The sequence below is a fragment of the Rhodamnia argentea genome, chromosome 7, assembly GCF_020921035.1.
Source record: "Rhodamnia argentea isolate NSW1041297 chromosome 7, ASM2092103v1, whole genome shotgun sequence".
Taxonomy (NCBI): Eukaryota; Viridiplantae; Streptophyta; class Magnoliopsida; order Myrtales; family Myrtaceae; genus Rhodamnia; species Rhodamnia argentea.
Genome location: NC_063156.1, coordinates 8,743,075 through 8,756,518, shown reverse-complemented (window position 1 = coordinate 8,756,518; position 13,444 = coordinate 8,743,075). Strand labels below are relative to the sequence as shown.

At 40.3% G+C, this 13,444-nt stretch overlaps 1 protein-coding gene and 1 long non-coding RNA gene across 2 annotated transcripts; both read left to right on the top strand.

Moving 5' to 3' along the window:
- Nucleotides 1-440: 440 nt before the first annotated feature.
- LOC115728156 (disease resistance protein RUN1-like) lies at nucleotides 441-4,237 on the top strand. Its single transcript, XM_048282583.1, has 4 exons — nucleotides 441-937; nucleotides 1,699-2,800; nucleotides 2,910-3,113; nucleotides 3,237-4,237. Exons 1-4 carry the CDS (start codon nucleotides 453-455, stop codon nucleotides 4,203-4,205), a joined length of 2,760 nt encoding a protein of 919 aa, XP_048138540.1. The 5' UTR covers nucleotides 441-452; the 3' UTR covers nucleotides 4,206-4,237.
- A 395-nt stretch (nucleotides 4,238-4,632) lies between these two features.
- LOC125316083 lies at nucleotides 4,633-5,499 on the top strand. Its single transcript, XR_007199402.1, has 2 exons — nucleotides 4,633-4,920; nucleotides 5,284-5,499. It is a non-coding gene; the product is annotated as an uncharacterized LOC125316083 (long non-coding RNA).
- Nucleotides 5,500-13,444: the final 7,945 nt, after the last annotated feature.

Below are 13,444 nucleotides of genomic sequence, written 5' to 3'. Positions count from 1 at the left end.
GCTTTATCCCAAATATGCAATTACGATATGTGGATCTACGGTTGAGATTGTACAGTCTCTAATGATACTAAGCATTTCCTTTTAGTCCTAAACCTATCGAGAATATGCTATCGTCGGTCTTTACCTTTACCGCAATGTTTTGAATATTAGGGCGCCACAGATACTTGGTATTCGCATCGCAACAAAACTCATCCCAACGAAATCACCACCATTCCAGCTATACCGAAATTTCCAGGAAAAATCCAAGTTTACCCGCGAAAGAGAGAAACAGGAAAAGGGAGAAAAAGTAATTAAAGCAAAAGGGTAGTGAGATGGCATCCACCAAATGGCCCACGTGATTCCAGAAAGTCTTTAAGTCCAAGAACAAATAAATACGTACAGGAGAGCTAGAGTTGGGAACCCCGATCAGATAGCAAACATCTGCGGAAGCATATCAACCATTAGCTCTTTCGATGGCTTCTTCTTCTTCTTCTTCTTCAAATCTGAAAAGGTATTACCATGTGTTCCTGAGCTTCAGAGGCACGGATGTCCGTGACAGCTTTCTCAGTCACCTCTATGCGGGTCTCGATCAAAGAGGAATACACACTTTCATGGACAACGAGGAGCTGAGGAAAGGAGAGCAAATATTCCCGGCGCTTATGAAAGCGATTGAGGAATCGCGCATCGCGGTTATCGTTTTCACCGAGAACTATGCTTCCTCGCCATGGTGTTTGGAAGAGTTAGCCAAAATTATGGAGTGCAAGGAGCAAAGAGACCTTAAGGTCTTTCCCGTGTTTTACAAAGTGGTACCCAGAGAAGTGAGAACACCAAGAAAGAGTTGTAGAAAAGCCATGGCTACGCATGAGTCCAAGTTTGGGAAGGATTCGGGGAAAGTGAAGAGATGGAAGAAGGCTCTCCTCAATGCCGGTGGCTTGTCCGGGTGGGAATTCCATAAGGGGTAAGCATGTTTTTTTCCTTTTGATGAACTCAATATATCCCTTTTAACTGGTCTCATTCTCATGCCTTCTTTTTATTTCGTTTTTTTTTTATCGTCTCCGGCCTTGTCTGGCTGGGTACGAGGCCAGTAGCCATTACAGGCCAGTGGCTGGCAATCTTGCCTGGTCTGGAGACCAGGCACCTCTAATCCCGCCACGAAAGCCTTGTATTGTCCAACTGATCCTCCGGGTTCCAAACTTTTCACAAACCTATTTGCACATGTTTGCTCTTGCCAAAAATTCGAGACATCAACATCTTTCATGCCCCTAAATGTTGATTTTAGAAACTAATTACAGATGCTATAATTAACTTAATTGCCCGAGAATAGAAAAGACACGGATATTGCCAAACCGGTCTCTTGATTGAAGACACGAAGCGGAGACACACTTGGCAGTAGACACAAAAATCAAATAACCAAAACTTCAAGCCAGCAGATTCTTTGAATTCGATTCTTGCTGTCTTGCTGTCGTACATAATGGGAAATTTTGTCTTAGATAAAAAGTGTGGTTCATAGTACTCGAGTCATCATTGTCTTGAAGCGCAGGTTCTTCGCAATTTTCCTTTTACAGATCTAGGCACAGGTTCACCCAAATGTGGCATTTCTTTTCATCTCATTATTAGCTTATCCTCTTGTAATATTTTCCTTATGACGTCAGAGGTCGAATTCCTGCCATGGCTTTGACATGCTAAAACATATTTCTCTTTCGTTTGAGTGCTTATCAGAGATGAAGCAGAGCTCATAAAACGCATCGTAAAGGAACTATCAATTCATCTACAGCGTAAACCCTTACAAGTTGCTACATATCCGGTCGGAATAGATTCCCGAGTCCAGCAAGTGATATCATTGTCAGAAAATGAGACGGGTGATGGTGATGTTCTCATGGTAGGTCTATGGGGACCTGGAGGCATAGGGAAGACCACAATTGCTAAAGCCCTATATAATTATATTGAGAAAGATTTTCAGGGTACCTGTTTTTTGGAGCAAGTAAGAGAAACTTCAAACAAAAGCAATGGTCTAGTTTCTTTGCAACAGGAACTTCTTTCACAGATCTTTCCTTGTGGAAAATTAACGGTATATAATGTGGACGGAGGAATTCCTTTGATACAGGAAAGACTTCGTTGCAAGAAGGTTCTTCTGGTTCTTGATGATGTGGACGAGTTGGATCAACTGAATGCGTTAGCTGGAGAAGGCCATTGGTTTGGCAAAGGAAGTAGAATTATTGTTACATCAAGAGATAAACATTTGCTGACTTCTCATGGCATAAATTGTGTTTATGACGTTAAAACTTTATATGATGATGAAGCACGGGACCTTTTTGGTCGGTATGCCTTCAAAAATAGCAAGAAAGTTGAGATAAGAAGGGATCTCATAGATAGAGCAGTGCATTACGCGAACGGCCTTCCGTTAGCCCTCCGAGTGTTCGGCTCATTCTTATGTGGAAGAGAGGAACCTGCATGGGAAAGTGCACTGCATGACCTCTCCAAAAGTCCTGACCAGAAAATCAATCGAGTTCTCAAGACAAGCTTCGATGGATTGAACGACAATGCAAAGGAGATTTTCCTCGATATTGCTTGCTTCTTTAAGGGGAAAAGAATAGAATACATCAAGGAAGTCCTTGACAGCTGCGGTTTTGAATCAACTATAGGAATAGAAGTTCTCATCGAGCGGTCCTTGATAACAAATGAGCACGGGACCCTGCAAATGCATGATTTAATTCAGTTGATGGGGCAGGATATTGTTAATCAAGAAGGCTCCAATGATCCTGAGAAGCGCAGTAGATTTTGGCGTTTTGAAGATGTTCGAGACATTCTACGTGGAGAAACGGTAAATTTTACTTATGCCACTGTTTCTACAGCCCAGTTTTTTTTTTTACTCTAATTTGAACAGCTATGGAAGTTTTCTGTGACCACTGAATTTGCTTTCTTATGGATAGGGAACAAATGCAATAAAGGCCATAGTATTGGACTTGCCCGAACCCAGAGAGATAACTATTAGCCCTCATGCTTTTACAAACATGAAAAGGTTGAGGATGCTCATTTTGCCTGTACTGCATATCTCTTCACAAGGTCCCGTATGTCTCCCTAACCAGCTAGGATTGCTTATATGGCCAATGCCCCGGATCTGGAATTTGGCTCTGGTTCAGAGAAACTTGTTAGACTTGATGTGCAGAAAAGTCGTATCAAACAAGTTAGATGCAAATTTATGGTAAGCTCTTGTGATGATTGGCTTTCCCTTCTTATAGCTATAAATATTTGCGTAGCTTAATGACTGCATGGGTATGTTCTTGCAGAATTTTGAAATGCTGAAGTTCATTAATTTCTGGAAATGCGAGTCCCTGACTAGTGTTCCTGACCTTTCGTCGGCTTTAAATCTGGAGAGCTTGATTCTTAGTGATTGCAAAAGCTTGGTAGAAGTTCACCAATCTGTCGGATATCTTGGCAAGTTAAAATTTTTGACACTAGAAATGTGCTCTAATCTTATTATCTTTCCCAACAAACTCACGGCAAAATCTCTTCAAACCCTTTATCTCAATGGTTGCTCAAAACTCGAGAAGTTCCCTGATATTCCGGAAATGATGGAACATCTAGAAGTTCTTGGGCTGAGAGGGACGGCTATCGAAGAACTCCCGACATCAATTGGAAATCTTGTCTCTGTGAAGAAGATGGATTTAAGATGGTGCAAAAACCTCACAAGGCTTCCGTTGAGCATTTATAAGTTGCAGAATCTCGAGGATCTAAGTCTTGAAAGGTGCTCGAATTTCGTCATGTTTCCAAAGAACTTGGAGGATTCAACCGACCCTGATGGCCATTTAGGATTTCTAAATCTACACACGCTAGAACTCAATGGCTGCAATCTATCAGAAGCAGACTTCCTCGAGAGCTCTTCCAGTTTTCCCAAATTGCGTGAGCTAAATCTTTCAAAAAACAAATTTACTCATCTACCAACATGCATCAACAAATACCATTCTTTAGATTGGTTGTTTTTGGAGAAATGCCAGCAACTACAAGAGATTCCTCAGCTTCCATCAAATATAAGTGTGCTAGTAGCAAAAGGTTGCAAATCCCTGCAAAAACTCCCAGATTTGTTGAGTCTCTCGTCCGACTACCTTATAGTCGACTTGTCTTCATGTTGTGAATTATTCCGCAGGGGTGTGAAGATGGCTGATGTATCATTACCCGAGGTCAGACTCTCTCTCTCTCTCTCTCTCTCTCTCTCTCTCTCTCTCTAACTTTAAATGCTTGAAATGATAGGGACTCCTGCAGAAGAGGATCCACATTTACCTACTTGGAGGAGAGATCCCAGAACGTTTTCTGCACAGTGAAGATGGTTCCATGTGTTTCTTGGTTGCTCAGGACTTGTATGACAAGTTTTTAGGACTAGCACTCTGTGTTGTTCTTGGCCCAGAGGAAGGAAAAGTGGTCAATGCTTCATGTGAGATCCAATTGTTTGTTAATGGCAAAAGGGTGCGTCGGGACCGGCATTGCTTTTATTCAGTGGAATCCGATCATATGTGGCTTACATATTTCCCACGCAGTGAGCTGTATGTAGAGGATCTTTTGCGAGGTCAATGGAGCCAATTCCAAGTTTGCCTCACACCAGGGGGAGGAAGCTTAAAAAAGTGTGGATCCCGTCTAATATGCGAGAGCCCAGAGGATGATCGCAGGGTTGTCCTCCAACACCATCAGCCGATTGAAACAAATTGGATTCCCGAGGAAACAGACTCAGTCGAAGACTACTCAATGGACACTCAGGAAGAAGATAGTCCAAGTGAAACAGATGCAGAGGAAGCAGATCAACTTTGACAAAGAAGAGAAGATTGTCTTAACTATGGCGAGACTATGGGATCCACTCGCACCAACCTATTATGTGTGTTGGCTTGCGAAACATGCCTTTCGAATCGGTCACAACTTGCCGAGGACGTGATTCTAGGAGAAGCGAACTTGGTGATTTCGACTCCAATGCCATTTGCTTTTCCCCCTTTTCCATCGCTACTAGAAATTTTCAAATTTCTGCACCTCCAATTGAAATTCAGAATCACTGTCGAAAACAGGTTTGGCATCATGCTACTGACATGGTCGAAGAACTTTTCTTTCTCCTCTCCTTCCTTTTGATTTGTGATGCAGAGTGTGTTAATCCAAAATTATGTGGATTCTTGTTGAATGGCCATGGTCTTCCAAGTTGCTCTGTGAAATGTATCAGATAGACCTCTGTCACCGCTCTTAGTCGAATTAATGATGCCAATGCTTCATACTCTAAAATTTTGAGAAAGTAAGTTCTGCTGAATCGAATATAATCTATATCCTTAGGGTAGTATTAATCTAATTGTCTGAAAGATCAAAGGGTCTATATAGGGAATATGACTTAATGTCTCTGCTGTTGCTATTCAGATTGCATTGGGTGGGTACAAAGTCTTGTGTCATAACTGGTGGCTTCTTTGAACTGTAATGTTTTGAGCTTGCAGCAGGTTGCTCACCGGTTTTTGTGACATTAACAAAATTTATAGGGGGATGTTGACAACTAAATTTTTTGCCACGAAGCACTCATTCGAGCGTTTGATTTAGATGGATAAATCATACGGTTCATGGAAATAGCGATTGTATTTAATGTTGCGCGAAACGAGGATTTGTCCTCGAGCATAACAACAAGGCATTATATTAATATTGTCCAATATGGATCAGACTTTTGCACATTTGCTTCAATTATGTACAAAACAAGAAAAATAAATCGAACACCGGATATTCGTAGTTCGATCGTAGAGACCTACGTCCACGGAGAGAGCAGCAATGAATTTCATTGCAGATCAAGCGATACTTAGAGATTAGAATTAGTTTGATCCCGTGTCTCATAATGTCAGTGAGAAAATATTTAAAAATTAGTCTCTCCACCTCTGCGGCTTACTACTACTCTCGTGCGCCAGAGCCCGAGCCCAATACCCATCCGAATCTCAATGTGGAGAGCCTTAGAGAGAGCTCCGATGATGGGAGGGAGAATAGCGGCGACGGTGAGGGATTCTGTCGCAGGAGGACACCACCTGAGGAACTAGTGTACATTAAATGCTCTTTTGATCATCATTTGATACAAATCTAAAGGATCAATTTCAATTTGCCTCCATCTGTGGGTGGTTTCTAATGGTGGATCCAACCCAACCGCTATCCTTTATGACGCGTCATGATTCAAGGCATGTTTTTCTGCAATCTGTTTCCAGTTTTGATCGCCATGACTTGTGAGGTGTCTAGTTTAGACCAACTTTTATGTCAGCATTAGTCTGTTTTCTGTATCCTTTTGCATCTCTTTTAGCTGGACTCAACATGTGTCCTTTCTGAAATTTATCAGGTTCTTAATAGGCTTGAGGTATATCCCAGAGATGTGTATCATGTAGCGATGGAAGAACTAAAGAAGTATGGTGGCAAGGTTATGCTTCTCCCACAACAAGTATTGCCCTCTTTTCCATTATTCTCTAAGGTGTTCTGTTGCTGCTCTAAGCAATGGCTGCTAGAGATGCTTATATGTAATAGTTAGGGTGTAATTCATCCTACATGCATTTACTTCCAAGGAAAAGCAACACAATATCCTTTTGAGCAGCTGAGCGTAACCACTTCATTCTGAAGGAACCATGTCGATTTCCTACACTAGAGGAGGGCTGAGAATCAAAAAGTCAATTTAACTCACATATATCCTTCTGGATCTCACTTCTGTTATTTATTATGTTGGTAATAAGCTTGAGGTCTATCTGGGACGTCGGTTTCGTGTAGCATATGAAGAAGCAATGAAGTAAGGCGTCGAGGTTATGATCCGTCATTTCACACGACAAGTATTGCCTCTTTTCCATTTTCCCTTTTCCCTTCCTTCTCTAAGGTATTTTGTTGCTGTTCGAAGTGATGGCCGTGGAGAGCATTTGGCTTCAACGATTGATACTCAGAAATCGACTTGAGAGTCGCTTATTATGTAATAGTTGGCTGAGAATCCAAAAGTCAATCCAACCCACTTATGTTGTTGCATTTTCAGTAGTTGATCGACTTTTGTGGACATTGTGAATCTTCATAGATGATTACCATATTTGACTTCTATCTGGATTACCCTTAGTTGTAATCTGGAATTGCAGTTTTTTGATGCTCCGGATATTCAAAGCATTATTCATCAATTTACTTTAGTTCGAGCTCTTTAAATTCCTTTCACTTGGGTGTGGGTCTTTCATCGAAATTAAATGGCTTTCCTTTTTTCCTTTTATTTATTATTTCTTGTTAAGGGTATTCAAATTTATATTATCAGTTAGAAAAGTATATAATAATTTATGGTTGGAACAATAAAATGAAGTATTAAGATTCCGTTTAGAAAAAAGCCCAATTGGTAATATATATATGATTACTACTTATATTGTAGATTATAACATCTTTTGTTTTTTTTTTCATAATGAGAGAGTAATCTTAAATTTTTAATCAAGCGAGTAACATGATAAATACGCCGTCGAGTAATCTTAAACTTTTTTTTTTTCGTCCAAAAAGAAAAAATACGTCGTCGAATATTTGGCACTGGTAGAAGACATGAATTGAATTGAAAAAGAAGTAAAGTCATGGGAAAAAGATGCAGTATTAGTGTCATTTGTCCTGTATATGTCGCTTCCCTATTCTCTAGCATGACTTTGCTCTATGATTGCCACAGGTTGTCCTGTGTGATAAAATGTCACTCAAGCGAAAGATATTTACATTGGAAGATTCACTACTTTGGTTTGACAAGGTAAGATTTTCTGCGTTAGATCTCATTCCATTGCAAGTGCTTCTTGCATGTGGTATTGTGGACCATTAGAGAGAAGTTTTTCCATGTTGCATGTGGCGGTTAGTTTAACATTTGATGGTTTATACATGCTAAATCGTGTCGTGAGTATTCCTTTTTTTTTTGCATCTGATGTTTATTTATGTTTAACTTGTATTGTTGCTTCTGTCAGTGTGGGCGTATGCTTCTGGCTGGTCCTGGAAAATACAGACCGTTCCGTCAAAATGCTCTCGTCTGTGGTGTCTTTGCGTGTTGCAGTTGCTGGATTGGATCCAATCTTGGACGAAGAAATGAAAGGAGAGACGATTCTGTTGGATGACATTTGGGGACGGTCAAGGTGGGCATGATGAAGATAGATCACATAGGGATCGGGTACGTAACTGTAATGTATTTCTAGTAGATGAAGTACTGTTGAACAGCTCAGCTTGTTCAAAATTGTGTGGTGAGAACACAAATTCTCTATTAAATTTACAAAAGACAACCAAGGAATTCTATCACAAGCTTTTGTCTGCGTAGGGTGAAGATGTGGAATGTACTGCATATTTAAGATCGCCGTGCCTATTGGTTTTGCTGCTATGGTCGTGTCGCTACTTTTATCCCTTAACCAAGTTAGTACCCCCTTCTAGTCTTCTAATGGAAAAAAGTGCAGTCTGTGCTCTTCACTCTCTTCGTTTTGTCCCTTCACTCTCTTCACTCTCTTTGTTTTGTCCCTTGTTGAATTTTCCGCTTCTACTAAAGCTCGGGTTGAACCCAATAGCTCTTGCAAAACAGCATATTCTTTCGCACCGGGTAGTGCTTTTGAGCTCAATTTGATTCGTACTCTCCTTTCACTTGCGGTACTATTAGCAAAGACCCTAATGTGGTATATGGCCTAATAGAGTGTAGAGATTATATGAGCCAGTGAATATGTCAAACTTGTGTTGATACCGGTCAAACTTGCCATATCTGTAGCAACTAAAATCCCCTTTGAGTAGCAGTCACCAAACTCACGAATTTTCACCAAAACGCATACAGGTACAACGGGCATGCTAGTAATGCCTGTTGGACTTTTGAATTTTCCTTGAATTTAGGCTTTGATCCTGTTTTTATAGTTTTCGAGCTCTAATCATCTAAGATCTGAAGTTTTCAGCTTTAGAAATAGCTAGAACACAAGAAAATGCATGAAGCTTTGCTGCATCACGTTCGTCAGATTCTTCACCACGCCTCGTTAAGTGATTGAGCCACAGCAACAACAACTATAGGAGAAAATCTCCTTTAGGTTAAGCGGGTACCACACCACCAAAGCTCGAAGGCTCATGATATGATCTTGACAGCCAAGTCACTCACTAAAGAAGAGACTTTTATTGTCATTCGGACATGGATCAGCCCCAATTCGTAAAGGCAAGATCTGTATATGACCTGATATAGACTTTTCGCAGTTCTCAACCTTGGTCTCACTCGCAGATAATAGTCTTAGATTGGCAACCTCTTTTTAATAGTGTTCAACAAAAGCTACTTAATAACGTCTCATCTGTTGTTCGACCAAAAAAAGAAAAAAGTCTTCATCTATGACTGTAGCAAGTCATCTAGATTGGCACATGGGAGCTCATCTTACGATGATATCACATGCTGCTTTGCATGCTTGCGAAACCTTGCTAGTTGCATTCCAGCCTTCTGTCTTGGAAAACAGGGTCTTAGGATGTTAGGTTCTCAGTTGCCGTCTCTTATACAAGATATATCCATTTGCTTTGTATTATTTGCCATCACCATGACAGCCTACTCCTACTCCTCCACATCGGTCGCCTTCGAGAAGCTGTCATGGTGAGTGGAATATTCTCCTAAACAAATAATAGCCACTTGCAGCAAATTGCTCCAAGGAATGCATCTCACTGTTATTATATTTTATTTCCTAATTAGGGAGTTAGTCATATTTCTTGAACAGCAATTCATATATCTATCACATTTCCCAATAAATATGTAAGCTAAGCGATGTGCTTGTCCGATGAGGTGGTTGAAACTTGCTTCAAGTTACGGAGCTCCACAACATTACACGTTAATAATTATCGATTGTGGTCAAGGAAAAATAGGTTTGTCCAACAAGTTAGGATAGTAAGCAAGATTCTTCTCAAAAAGTTCACTCATGTATTTCATGTTCGTCTTCTGTCGTAACAGTGTCTACTCTTTGGTGATCTCTACTAGTATGTATTATCTGATAACTGTGAGCAAATTTCTTTCAATAGAAGACCTTTGGATGCCTAACCAACCACTTCAAGCTGGGGAAACCAAAACAGTTACCAATAATATACATGATCATGCAAGAAGTGACACTAAAACAATCATCATTGCTACTGTCATTCCTGGTGCTGTTGTAGTGGTGGTCATATTCTTACTCTTCAATTACTTCCTTTGGAGAAGATATTCGACAATCTTGCTTGGTAATCACTGCATTCTTATAGCCGTAAATCACTCAAAATAGCATAACAAGTTTTAAGCTTTCAGGGATTTTGTCCATTTTAGGCCTCTTGGAGAGAGTTGACGTTGATAGTCAGTTCTAACTTCATCCAATTATTTTAGCTTGTTGTGATTCAAATAGTGGTCATGACCATGTGTAAGAATAATGTGACCCGCATGATATTATTATTGATGATTTAATAATTAATCAATGCTAAAATCTGTTAAGTTATGAAACGGCGCAATTAAGTGCTTTGATGGGAAGCACGTCTTGAAGAGGCACTTCTTGATAACATTTCAAGTTTAAAAAAAGTGATCCTCTCTCCATCCTATTGATAACGACGTTTTAATGTAACGTAAACTGAATTCTATTCTACATTGTTTGAATACGTAAGAGGACAAAGGGTTAAGAAGAGAAACCTAGTCTTCATCGTCTCTAGTCTTCATCGTCTCTGGTTTTATGATGAAACAACCAACGCTTGAAGAATCATTATGGAAAAAGTTGGTATCAGAGCAAAGTTTAGGATCTAATGATTTTCTGATTATATAAAGCATGTATCAAGTTCTATATGTGTGGGAATGCTTGATACATTTATGTTAATGTTTATGGATGAATTTTCGTGGGGGTTTTCAATGAATTAAAAAATTAAGGCAATTCTGGTGGAGAAAGAAAACGCTGCTTCCGGCCGTGTTCTGGGCACCCATCACCCAAAATTTGTACAGTAGGGTCGCACCATCATGAGCGATAAAAGCCCTCAATCAATTCGGATTAATGGTGGTCTTCGGAGGATGATTGAGAGGCGGAAGGTTTGGGTATTAGGGTTTTCACGTTCAAGGAAATTTCGCTCGATTCTAGCCAATTTCTCGATTGTTTTCGCAATTTCTTGGACCTGTGTGATCGTGCTGGAGTGGTATCCAAAACCCACAAATTATTTTTGTTGAACGTGGGCTATCAGAGGAGACCCAGGCGAAGACAACTGGCGGAGCGCGAAATAATTACGTCTGTTTGCGCGAAAGAAGGGCTACTTGCGCGACGAAGAAAGGGCACGTGTGCCACAGCTGCTCGTTGGGCCTTAGGTGCGTGATTGGCACACACCCAGGGGTGAATTTTCAGTTTGCTCCCTGCCGTTTTGTCTTTTTCTGCTGTTTTGTCTTTTTTCAAAAATTACAGTTTTACCCCAATATTTTCCTTTTGCAATTTTTTTTTACAGATTTTGCCCTTGACACGTAAATTTCTATTTTGCCCTTGGATGCTGAATTTACGATTTTGCCCTTGGGCACATGAATTTAATAAAGCTTGGGAAATTAAGGATTTGTTAGTCATCAAAGTGGCCGAACCTTAAGTTTCTTGAGTTTTTGAAAGTTATAGTATTTTATTCAATTATCCATGATTATTTGATGCTATGATTGAAATTGATATTTTAAATATCTCTATTAGTATCATAAATATGTTGAAGTTCATTTATTATAAAAACTTGGGAATTAACCCAAAGGTTAATTAATTTCTTATAATTTATGAACGTAATGGTTGGTAATTCAAATGTCTTATTAGATTTATTTGTCTATCCAAAGATAACAAATAAATTTTAATGAGACATATTCGTAATTACCAAATAAAAGTTGTTAGCATCATTATGGTTTAATATATGTTGATGTATCATAGGATCTCCCAAAGGAGAACTATGATAAATATGTAATGTTTAATTTGAATCTGATTGTGATATTCTGAAAGCATTAATGTATGGTATTGGGTAATTTCTTTACCCTTAAAGGTATTTTTGCATTTCACACCTTCCATTCTTTCTTAGGCCTCGGCCTCGATGATATTGTTTTTACAACGAATGCAGAACAAAGTGGATTACTAAAATCCATCAATCATATAATAATTCGATACATATCATAATCAAAGACACGCAAATCAAACATCATACAAGCCCCTATAGATTGATCGAAGAAAAAAAAATTTAAATATTTTTTTTGTCAACGATCAATGAACCAACAATTCAACAGGTCAATAGTCAACGGGTCAATGGTCAAAGGGTCAACATTCAACGAGTCAGCGGTCAAAGGTCGGGTCAAAGTCAACAATCGAGTTAAAGTCAACTAGATCAGTCAAATTAATTTAATTTAAATTTTATCATATATATTTTAAAAATAATATAAAAAGGTGGCGGCTCAGCTGGGCTTGGGATTGTGGCTTGGCGCGCCACGTTGGGCCTTGAGTGTGGTGCGTCGGGCCGGGCCTTGACCCGTACCACCCCAAGACAAAGCCCCGCGCGTGCGAGCTTGCGCCCACCTCACGCTCGGCCCTTGGGCCTAGGCCCGGAGCCCGGGCCACGCCCACGGAAGGTTATACAAGTGCGTGCCGTGCACGTACCTGACCCTCCCTAACCGACGCTCCTTGCCTTTTCTTTTATTTCAAAATTGGAAACCGCCGTCGGCATCCATGTGACCAGCAGTTTCCGGCCACCGCTGCAGCCGCATTCGACCTCCGTTCAAGACCCATAATATACCAAAATTTTCGTATCGATGAGCACTTCGAATCTATCTTATCAAAATCAAAATTTTCTTTCGTCTATGGCACAAAAAACCGCATGAACAGTAACTTCGAAATTATACTCCGGCCCATTTTCATTTTCAGCAAAGAAATTCAATGCAAACAAGATCATGCAATCAGGAATCAACAACTCTATACTCTTATACCAATGAAGGAAACTAATTCTTAAGAAATCGCAACAGAAGAACATGCCTAGGATAGTTGAAACACTGATCAAAGAGTACGTCATGTAATTCGGAGTGTACCTTATTGGTCACGGACTAAATGTCACCTTTGCAATCTCTGAAACAGATCCATCAACACTTCGTTGGAGGAGAGTTCATCAAGAGAATCTGTGTGTGGGGATAACGTCATTTTTTACTTCTCTCGGGAGAACTGCCGTCTAATTATGGAAGACGGCGTTTCCTTTTATTAAAAGGGAACTCCTTTCTCCATGGACTGTACGAAGGTTATGGGCTTGGCCCACGTGGGCGGCCCATAACCATTAAATAACCCAACAGTCTTGTTAAGCCAGTCCATTGAATTTGAGTGTGAAACTTGCTTCAGAAACCCCACTCAAACGACTTACCCCTCCCCATCTATCAAAGGCCCAAGATTTCTCTCTCTTGCTCATTTGTGAGCACCCACTCACCCCCAAGACTCTCATTTCTCTCGGCTCTCTCACTTACACGTGACCTCTCCCGCTCCGCCTAGCCCCGACGAGGGCGACT